This window comes from Oryza sativa, chromosome 12 (assembly GCF_034140825.1).
Source record: "Oryza sativa Japonica Group chromosome 12, ASM3414082v1".
Classification (NCBI taxonomy): domain Eukaryota; kingdom Viridiplantae; phylum Streptophyta; class Magnoliopsida; order Poales; family Poaceae; genus Oryza; species Oryza sativa.
In genome coordinates this window covers 25,935,520-25,946,992 of record NC_089046.1, presented here as the reverse complement: position 1 = coordinate 25,946,992, position 11,473 = coordinate 25,935,520, and the positions used below count along the sequence as shown (strand labels likewise).

General features: G+C 42.4%; 1 protein-coding gene and 1 long non-coding RNA gene across 2 annotated transcripts; both read left to right on the top strand.

Annotated features, from left to right (window-relative positions):
* Positions 1 to 258: 258 nt before the first annotated feature.
* Positions 259 to 1,074, top strand: LOC4352711 (pectinesterase inhibitor 8-like). The gene has a single exon (XM_015764018.3). The coding sequence runs from the start codon at positions 310 to 312 to the stop codon at positions 877 to 879; it is 570 nt and encodes a 189-aa protein (XP_015619504.3). The 5' UTR covers positions 259 to 309; the 3' UTR covers positions 880 to 1,074.
* Positions 1,075 to 8,794: 7,720 nt separating this feature from the next.
* Positions 8,795 to 9,640, top strand: LOC136354648 (uncharacterized). Its single transcript, XR_010738212.1, has 2 exons — positions 8,795 to 9,170; positions 9,371 to 9,640. It is a non-coding gene; the product is annotated as an uncharacterized lncRNA (long non-coding RNA).
* Positions 9,641 to 11,473: the final 1,833 nt, after the last annotated feature.

Genomic DNA, 11,473 nt, shown 5'->3' with positions numbered 1-11,473 from the left:
GATTGGCGAAGACACCATAGACGAATCTGTAATGAAGTAACAAGATAAGTGATCTTTCATGGGACAGTACTGGTTGGTCAGTGTTGAGTAGGGTTGGCAGGCGAGCACGCAGTAATGTCTACCTCCAAAACGGCGAAAGTAAATGCATGCCAATCTGATGATGATCCCACTACCATGCATCGCATGCCGCCATTGATTAGCTCACCTAACTCCAACAAGAACAACAAAGAAGAAATTAACAGGAGTAGAGTACACTTTGCATTAGACATCCACCAAGAAGAAACGAGCTCGATCGCTCTGAAGCCATCAATGGCGATGGGGTCCTCCTCATTACTACGCGGCACCGTCCTCCTCGTCGCCGCCGCCGTCGTCCTCGCATCGGCGCCCGTCTCGCCCGGCGGCGGCGGGGTGGACACGGTGGCGGAGTCGTGCAACGCCATCAGGGACTTCGTGGAGGTGGCGTTCTGCGAGGCGGCGCTGCGGTCGAGCGGCCCTGGCGCCGCCACGGCCGACCGCCACGGCCACCTCCTGATCGCGGCCGACCTGGCCGCGGCGCGCGGGGACTCGGCGAGGGACGACGCCGTGGCGGCGGCGGCGGCGGCGCGGGCGAGCGGCGGCGGAGAGCGGGACGGGCTGGAGGCGTGCGGCATCCTGTACGGGTCGTCGGTGGCGGCGGTGCGGCTGATGCGCGGGTACGCGGCGGCGCGGAGCTGGGAGGCGGCGAGGTCGCTGCTGTGGCTGTCGGGGCAGGCCGGGATGGGGTGCGCGGCGGCGCTCGACTCGCCGGCGCCGGGGATGGACAGGGCCAACGAGGATTTCAGCCGGCTCACCACCATGGCCACCGCGCTGCTCAACAGCGTCGCCGCCACCAGCGGCTGAGCTCTCCGCTAGCTCCGGCCACGGCTGACGTGGCATGACATCATCATCCCATCGATGCATGACGTGGCACTCTTTTTTCTTTCTCTTTTTTTTTCTTTTGCCTTTTTTTTTATGGTAGTAGAGATGTTGTGGGAGTTGTTTGATGTAATGTAAGCTGGTGACATAAATAAATAATGGCAATTGCATTTCAAATCAGATTAAAAAGCTTGGAAGTGAGTCAATACCGTAATTAAAATTCTATAAAGTGGTATAAATATATTTCATAATAAACATCTACGTTATACTCCCTTCGTTCTTAAATATTTGATGCCGTTGATTTTTTTAAACATGTTTGAAAAATTTAAGTAATCGTTAATTTTTTTTCCTATCATTTGATTCACTGTAAAAAAATACTTTTACTTTTATGTATACATATAGTTTTACATATTTTACAAAAGTTTTTAATAAGATGAACGGTCAAACATGTTTTAAAAAGTCAACGGCGTCAAATAATTAGGGACGAAGGGAGTATTAAGAAATGGGGATAACCTTCCTTCACATCTCTCTCTCCCCATGGCGGCAACAACCTCCCAAAGGCTGACTCCCTTCTAATGCCACTATTGGGATGGTTTTTTTTTTTGGGGGGGGGGGGGGGGCAAACTGTGTGAGGATGAACCGGTAGTGTGAGGACGAATGAGACACGACGATATATTGGGCCAGGGTGGATCGATGACCCAATAATGGTGACCTAATGGGGAAACAGATCAACCAATCCAAGGCCAAGCTCCATCCCCGGTGCCAAGCTCCTTGGCTAGCGACACCGATCTGAAAGGTGAAGCTCCATTCAGGCGACAATGAACTCACGACAGAGGCGGTATGGGTGGCTTCAAGCTTGCAGTGCAGGCAGAGAGGGTAACGACAAGCTCCACGACCTCAACACTGCTCGCCTCTGCTAGCTCAGCTGCAGTCCATCGCCGCTCTCCTCCAACCTCGGTCGCCCCCAACCTCGGTCTAGCTAGCTTCGCTGCCTATGCATCAAGCGGCGATGGTGGTCGCCAACGCCAACCGAGATCAATCGATCTATATAGAGAGAGAGATGGGGGAGAAGAACAAGAATTTGGGCGGACAAGTGGGATGTGTGACAATCGAGGAAAGATGCTATCTTAATTGAGATTTCCCTTTTAGATCTACTCTACACTGAGCTTCTATCGTCTGTCGCCTTAAACTGAGATTCCCGCTGTTGACTAAGGTTGTGTTCGCAAGTCAAGGTACCCAACTTCCACTCCCTCGTTTTCCTGTGTGCACGCTTTTTGAACTATTAAACGGTACGTCAATAAATTTGTATAGGAAAGTTGCTGTAATTCATAGATAGTTGTTAATTCGTGGGTGGTCTCACAAGTGCTCCAGTGTTAACCTTGAAGCTCTCACTAGCACTGAACTCCCAAAACACACCAACCCATGCATAAAGGGGGCAGAGTCTGATACACACCGGACCTTTCAGCTGGCCGACTGTCCACTCCAGCCTCAGCCCGAACATATCCGTCATTTGATTTCTTTCTTTCTTTTCTTTTTGAGAATCATCCATCTCATTTGGTTTCAAAGGAAGTAATATGCCTCCAGTCCTTGAAACATGTTTTTAACAATTAGTCAAAACATATCTACTCCTAGCTAGGAGGTGATCTAAATGCAATTTCAGTATCTGCAAATATACACAATCTAACCGTGTGCAGGCCAGGCCAGCATCAGCAGCCTTGTTAGTATACTGCTTACGCATGCAGCATCAGGACCGACAAATTTGGTATCGGTTTTTTAGTCTCGGTCTCGGTTCTAACAGGAATTCAACAACATTTTCATATATGCAAAGAAATAATGGAAATTTTCAACATAAAAATCACAAAAAAAAATTCGTAAGCACTTATGAGTAAAGACTCTTATTAGGTTGCATGCATAGAAGAAGTAGGGATGTGAAAATTAGAGTTTAATCCTATTAAACATAGTGGATTATATGTTATATTTAGATATTTTTTTTGATATTTCGGTCTTTTCTGTCTATTCGGTTACCCGAGGAGACTAACCGAATTGACCGAACAAAATTCGGTCTTTCACTACCTAGGACCGAATTTCTCGGTCTCGGTATTTTCGGTCTCGGTCTCGGTCTTTTCGGTTCGGTTTTTTTCTGCCCACCCTTAGCAGCATGACGTACGTAGATGCCTAATTATCTATAGTACTCCACACGCGCCATCCTGTTGCTGCTACCGGCATGTACGCCACCTGTTGCTGCTCACCAGCTGAACAAAGGATGCTGGCGCCGGTTTGCAAGTAGAGACGACACCGACGATCGATGCATGCCTCTAGCTAGCTGCTGCACCGATTGATGAGTCATGAGTGATGTACACTGTACAGATCGATGCCTTTAATTAGAACATGTACAATAATAGCAGGCTATAAACCAGCTATAAACATATTTTAAAGAGATAAAAAAAAAGAGAAGAGCAGCGGGCTACAGATCTGTAGCCAGCTGTAGCATATACTTCAAGATGTAATATATGTATAACAGGTTGGATCAGATATTAATAGTATAGTAAACAACTATTGTATGAATTGGCTATTAAAATGGCTATTAATGTTTTGAAGCTAGTAGTCAGCTATACTATTAAACTTGCTCTTATTCTATCCATGTATGCATCCACAAAGAGATAGACTTTGTTTCTTACTAGTTGGCATAATTCGAATACTATATATGCAGTTAAGGGCATGCTCAATGTATATGGACTACATTGGTGTTATGTTAGGTCCCACTGAAACATATTATCATGTCCACAATGTATATGGCAAGAGTGGATATTAAGGTGAACCCTACAAATCCAAGATTAGCCACTAAAAGAGGGAGAGAGAGTAACACTATTATGAGAGAGGAAAGAATAATATATTTTTTTATTCCTTGCGGGTAGTCTTTATGCATATGGCTAGCTTAAGCAAATGCCACCTATAAGAACTACTCTCACAATATATAAGGTTCACTTAAGAGGCTTAAGACCCACCCTTATAGCTCAAGACAGAGAAGGCTATGTATGGCCGAAGAAGAAGAAGAAGAAGATCACAAGATGAAGGAGGAGGAAAAGAAGAAGAAGCTGGACGGCGACCGGGTGGGGCACCCTCCTGCGCGTGGGATCGATGAGCCGCCGCCTCGAGCCCACCTCACCACTTCCCTGCTGTCTTCGACGTCCTCCTCGTTAGTGCCCCGTCGTATCCAACCCCCACCGCGCCGTCCCTGTCGCACCCGCCGTATCCTCCCGGCCATCGGCCGCCGGCCGCCTACTCGCCATGACCGGGATAGCCGAGCTCATGCAGCCCCCTTCCTCCCCTTCCCGTTCAGACTGACCCTCGCCGTCGGCGCTCTGTCCTCCTCTCACCAATAGAGAAGGGAGAGAAGGGCGAGAGAGAAAAACCAACGCTGACAAGCAGGTCCCACTGGTTTTTATTTATTTTTGATGATTGTATAGTCACGTGTGTGCCACATAGGTTGAAAACCACTTTGGTTTTTGTTAGGGGGGTAATTCATCCAGATTCAAGAGTTTAGGGTGTCCAACGTCCGATATTACAATTCAGGAGGTAAATCGATCGACCTCGATAGTTCGGGGGAGGGTAATTCGTACTTTAATTACTTCGAATTACTTCGAGATCGTTCATGCATATACTTGATAAGGAAGTCGCTATATATGATCTAAAGTAAAATAAAAGTAAGATTCAATTAAAACAGTTTATTGGTAATAAAATAATCCAAACTAAAATTTTCTAATCTTTTTAATTACTTCGAATTGCATGGCAATCTCTCCTAAACGTGATTTGAACTTTCTTACATACTACAAATGGACAACACGGAGATCGATTGGATCAAGAGATGTCCGGTGAGAACCGGCAAGGTAGCATGTCCGGCGCCGGAATGGCCGTGTCTGCTTTTGTTAATTGAGATTGTACGTATACTACGTAGTATCATCGTGCATACAAATCCGTGTCGTCACATGACATACCATTTCACCCCTGGTCGTACGACATCTGGTGCTCATATGCTCCCCCGTCCTATAAAAAACGAATCCAAGATATCAGATATTAATATATTCTAGTAATATAAATTTTGAAATATTTTGTTACTATGAATCTAAAATCAGATGTGGTATTATTGGGTACTAGAGGGTAGTAGGTTGGTTTTTTTATGTGACCGAGGGAGTAGTATGTAAGTACAAAACACTGACACGCCCATGTGATGATGCATGCAACGACGTCGATGTACATAAGGATAGCTACGTGACAGTAATATAATATTCCAATATGCAAGTCCAAAAGGTCAGTTAAGGATAGCGGCGCTCGTTTGGGCCGGTCGGAAGCCTTCTACTCCAGCACGAAAATCGAAGCAGCTTGTCATTAGTATATAATTAATTAAGGTTTTTGTCAAATTTTGGTTGTTTACGATCTTATGTTTATAATATGATATTTCCGATTTTTTCCAAATTTTGGTAGTTTTTGTCCTACTAATAGAGGCTAACCGAACGACGATGGTACGCAAATCATATAAATTAAAAAAAAGTCGATGACATATTATAGAACATGCTAAAGCCAGTGACAAATCGTAGAACTATGAAAAACTCAGTGACATATATGTATATATAATGGATTCTCTCAACCTTAACTAATCCTACTGTTCGCGACCTTGTTTCTAGAGTTGTCCAACCCCAGTGGGCTACCCCCATCCACCTTAAATAGTCCATTCTTCTTTGGTCTACAATTGAATCAAATTGATCTTTATCTCCATCCACAAACCAAAAGTTTCTCAACTTGATATACACTAAAAATTAGTAAAATCATTTTTTTTACTTTTTAATATATCCAGATGGCTAGGTTTTCAAATAGTTTCTTTTTCAAAGGTATATGATCTGTACTGAGGCCATGTTTGATTCAGCTTAGGATTATTATAATCTAGCTTATTAGGAGTAAGCTGAAACAAACCAGTAGATTATTATAATCTATAAGCCAGATTATTATAATCTGATAAGCTGCTCTAGAGGAGCTTCTTTTAGATTATTGAGTGGCTAAAGACCCACTACCCCTACATACTTAAGAAAAATTACCCACCTATACCATCAACCGAACAGATAGCTGAGGGCATTATAGACTTTAGCCTTTCAAACCCAATAATCCATGCCTTCAATAATCCAGACAAACAAACAACTCACAGCTTATTCTATGCCAGCTTATTATAATCCAGCTTATAGTAATCTGGCTTAATAATCTAGATTATAATAATCATAAGCTGAAACAAACAGGGGCTGATACAAGCACAGTCTTACAACCTCACTGCTACAGGGGTCCTTCACAAATAAGTAATGTTACAAATCGATCCCTGAAAATATATAGCCACAAAGGACCTCCTAGTATTACAAGAAAGCGAGACGAGCTTCCATGGAGCTTTGTACACGCAGCCGTTGTACACAGCGGCAAGAAGCTAGCAAATTAAGGGCCCAAGTGATCGATGGAGGTTAATTAGCTAGCTCTTGACTTTGCAGGAGATATATGGGAAATGACCGGCTTAACGTTTGAGGAGATTTGGGGAATGGCCGGCTTAACCTTGAAGGAGAAATCGCCAGCGAACGCTGACCACGTAGAGATTGCATCGGAGTGTTGCAGGTGGCCGAACAATTTTTTTCCTAGATCCTTGTGTTGCCATGAGGTAGGAAAAGAGATGGGGTCTTTTATTTAGGCTAACCTGGGTTTTCTCAAGTGACAATCTGTTTAATTTTTGCTGGCGGTTGGTGAACGGAATTCCTCTTAAATATTTTTACAAGTGTGTGTTTATTAAAACCTCCAGTAAAATTAAAAGGGTGGTGCTATGATTTTTTTTTTAAAAGCAGTGAACCCAACTTGACTAAACAAAATAATATAAACATAGACGCAACATATTCATGTATGGTTTGTTGTGAATCCATATCGGAAGAAATCGGACGAATCAGCTACTCATGCGCGAACCCAACTTGGCTACTCATGCGTGTTGAATGGTGGCTTTATAATTAATAAAATAGGTTATGGACCAAGCTGAATACACGAACTAGAGTGACAATTGAGACGGTTTTTTTACACTGGTGGAGAAAGGAGATTTACTCCCGGTTGGTAACCCCATATACTCCCGGTTATACAATCGGTACAATGAATCCGGAACTAAAGATATCCATCTTTAGTCCCGTGTAAAATAACCGGGACTAAAAATCCATCTTTAGTCCCGGTTGGTGTCACCAACCGGGACTAAAGATGGTGGGAGCAGTTCTGATTGGTCCCTACTTTTTCTTTTTTTAATTGTTTCTTTGCTCAAATCGATATGCTCCCTGCATATCCCGAATCATATCATCAAATCATCCACAAATTTAAGTAGCATCACAGATCTTAGAAAAAATACATCACAACTCAAATAACATCACATATCACAAATACATCACATCACAAATTCTCAAACAAAAAATACATCACAAATCCTAAAAAAAATACATCACAACTCAAATACATCACAGATCAGATCCAATATCACGTATATCACAGATCAGATCCAATAAATCACAGATTGAAAAAAAAACAAAAAACAAATCCGGCGCTGCCGGGAGAGGGGAGGGCGTCGCCGGCTCCCGCCTCCGCGCGCCGACCCAGAGAGGGGAGGGCGCCACCGGCCTCCCCCTCCGCGCGCTCATAACTCAGCTGCCCTCCCTGCCCCTGCCCTCTCGGCCTCTGCACGCGCAGGCCGCCGCGCCAGCTCGCTTGGCTGCCGCCCCTCCCGCCTGGCCGGCCGCCGCCCCTCTAGAGAGGGGAAGGGGAGGGAGGGGAGGGGAGGGGAATGGGAGAGGAATTGATGGAGAAGGAGATAACTAGGCAGGCGCTGTTTAATGAGAGGGGAGGAGAGAGGAGATGGCGCGCGGATAAGATCGAGATGGTGCACGGCTCGGGGTGCTCTTTGCTCTCACGGTTGGTACAAACAACCGGGACTAAAGATCTATTTTTAGTCCCGATTGTTTATATCAACCGGGACTAAGAATATTTGGGGGTCTATCTTGAACCTGACAACTTCTTGAACCGGGACTAAAAATGGTCTTTAGTCCCGGTTGGTAAACTATATATTAAAAATTTTTAACCAGAACTAAAAATAATCTTTAGTCCTGGTTCCTATTAGAACCGGGACTATTGTGGAAATCGGCCGACCCAGTAAAGATCACCTCTAGTAGTGTTATTTACCAAAATAGAAAATAGACTCAACCGAGCTAGCTATCAATGTGTGATATTTTTTACCTCGATCTCTGCCCAATCTAGTTTTGGCATATGTGCTCAGGAGGGATTTAGGCTTTGTTTGGCAAATGTGATTGGAAAATAATATCCCATTCTCCAAAGAACAATATTGCATCCTAGCCATCTATTCTTTACACCTCATTTAATCCTAGCCATTCAACCATTTCCCTTTCTCAATCTCACCTCCCATATCTTATTTGCCAAACACACCCTTCCATATCTTATTTGCCAAACACACCCTTAATTTGTTCCTAATCACAATTGCCGAACGCAGCCTAAGCAGTCTCGATGTTACTAGAACTAAGAGATATATACGGAGAGATATAGATGAAGCTAGCTATATATATACACGCTGCATTGCCAGTGGTAGCGAGGATAATACGCCACACGTATGTTAGCAGACAATTAAGCTAGCAGCTAGCTAGCTCGCTAGCTGATGGCAGCCTGCAGCTAGTACGCCATGTGTCAACTGGCATGGCCGTGCGCTGGCACACACTTGTTCACATGTAGACGATGCTAGCTATGCTTGCATACAACTGAACATGGCCAGGTTTCATAGTTATATAGATAGAGATTGATGCATTTGTTTTATATGTATACAATTCCAAAAGGGATCGATACAATCATATATAGATCGAAAGACAGATGTCGGCATGAATATCAACACGTACGCATGCATGAATGCCTCTTGTGAGCACTGAGCATGATGTGGATATGTATATCCAAAACCTACTTACTCCATATTAGAGATATTGATAGATATACTAGCTAGCTGCATTGAGAACAGTCTCTTCCTCTCTCTCTCTCTGTCTCTCTTCTTCTCGTTTGCATCTTCTAGTTAGCTAGCTCTTGCTTCTATCTCGTGCATAATTTAGAGAAGCAAGAAGCAAGGCCGGCCGGCCGTCGCACGGCGGCTCACCGTCGACGACGTACGGAGATACGTTCATCCGTTTTCATGGCCGGCCGGCTACCACCGTACGACGACGTCGCAGGTACACACATATACTACTCTGTCTCATAAAAAACAAACTCTAGCTGCGTCCAGATTCGTAGCTAGAATTGAATTTCTTTTAGACAGAGAAGGTATATACATATACATACATGTACATGTCTCATATATATATGATACAAGATCTGGATCCATGCATATCTATGAATATATGATCCATGCATATATACTGATCATACATAGATATATGGAGATAATTCAGTAGAAGATATGGATCGATCATGGCCCTGGCGCGCGCATCATTTCATGTAGGGTTATGAACTTATTACGGAGATCGACGACATACTTTTGCATCTTCTTCCCCAGAGGATACGTTATTATTGGTGCTTTTAAATTCATGATTTTTCACGTTATGTTGTTTTATTTGGATATACGTACCAGCTAGCTCGTCGGAGTTAACTAATAATGGTGATTGGCGTTGTTCACCTATATATAGCAGCTTCTGCTTGTACATGAACTTTAATCTTCAAACAGACAGATTAAGTTAATTATATACTCCCTCCGTTTCAAAATATAAGGGATTTTAGATGGATATGACACAAATTCATTATACTAGATATGTCACATCCATCCAAAATCCCTTATATTTTAGGATGGAGGGAGTAGAAGCTATGTGCATATGCATATTATTTCATGGATATATATAGAGCTAGGATAAGAGAACAATATATCAACCCAAGAATTTAAATGATTAATTAAAAACCAAGAAATTAAGTCATCAACCTAAACAAGATTGGGGGAGCACCAGCGGTGTAGTGGTGGAGTCGTGGGTGCATGAATCTACTCATCAGGATTCAGATCATGGTACCAATGAATATTACGTATATGTAGGTATACTTTCAACATGATTTTAGTGAGATCAGGCATATGTGCTGCTGGTTTTCGTCTTTTAGAATATGTGTCAAGGGACACATTTGTGGATGTGAGTGTGGTGTTGCGTGGGTAGTGGTAAAAAAAAAATCTACACAAGATCGAAGTTGAATTTGAACGGGCTAGCTACTAGCTAGCGGATCAGCATGACCTTTTCTTCAAAAGAAATATTGAAACCGTAAGGAAATAAAGGATCCTACGGGGAGAGCATGCACACACATATGGGCTGGCTTTATCACAGTCACAGCTAGCCTTTGTGGTTTTAAGAAAAAAAATCATTCTTTCTGAACTATGTCTTCCACCTGTTTCAGATTAGTCACAGATTACTTGTCATTCAGATTTATCCTAAGTTAAATATCTCTATCTCTGAATATTGATTTGTAGAAATTTGTTAACAACGGATGAATTACATATTACGAGAAAGTTTAATTATTTTGGTGAATTGATAAACATCAATCTTGTAATATTAACAAGTGTATGAATTAATTTTCACAAATTTATGATTAAATATATAAATATCTGACTCAGGATAAAATTAGAATAATAAGTAATTTGAAACTGAGAATTAGGATATAAAACTAAAATGACAAATCATTTGAAATAAAGGCAGTACACCATTTCAACAACGATTTTTCTGAGCCCACACCACAATACTAAAATAAAATATCAAGGACAAACTAGCTATATAAATATCTAAATATATATCCCCTCCGTCAAAAAAAAAAACATATGACTGGATGACGAGTCCCTTACCTAATACTCCATTTCTCAGCTTGTGTCAACATCGGCAATATAACCTTTGTTTTTTCTTCTATTGCAGATGACATGATCAGTTTTAGATTATGGTGCGGAACTTAGAACATTATAAGAACTTAAAAGGAGAGTGCAATAGTACCTTCCTATATGAGTTATAGAAAAACTCACCATATTAGAGACACATCATCTATAACGGTTCAATCTTGAACTGTCGATAAACAATCGTTACTGATATGATTAAACTAATTATCTATAGCACATGCACTCACTAATGTAAACGCACACTCGTACATCATATATCTATGAGTACCTTTGATAAATGCACACTCGTACATCATATATCTATGAGTACCTTTAAAAGACCAGGTCGTCATATCTTGAGATCGACGAAGTCACCACGAATATATATTTCTCTATAGATCGATATGGCGTATACTATTGCAAGAATAATTAGCCGTGAATACAAGCAGGTAGCTATATATGCCAAGTTCTAGTAGTACTTAATTTGAATCAGGTGAGGTTTCACTGCTCCAAGAAACCTAACACAGCCTTAGCTAGCCAATTAGGCTATTCTCTATACATTGAGCCGTTACAAAATAACCGGTTAAAGATGAATACCAGGTTCTGTAGTGTCTACTATGCTCATACACGCACGTAGAA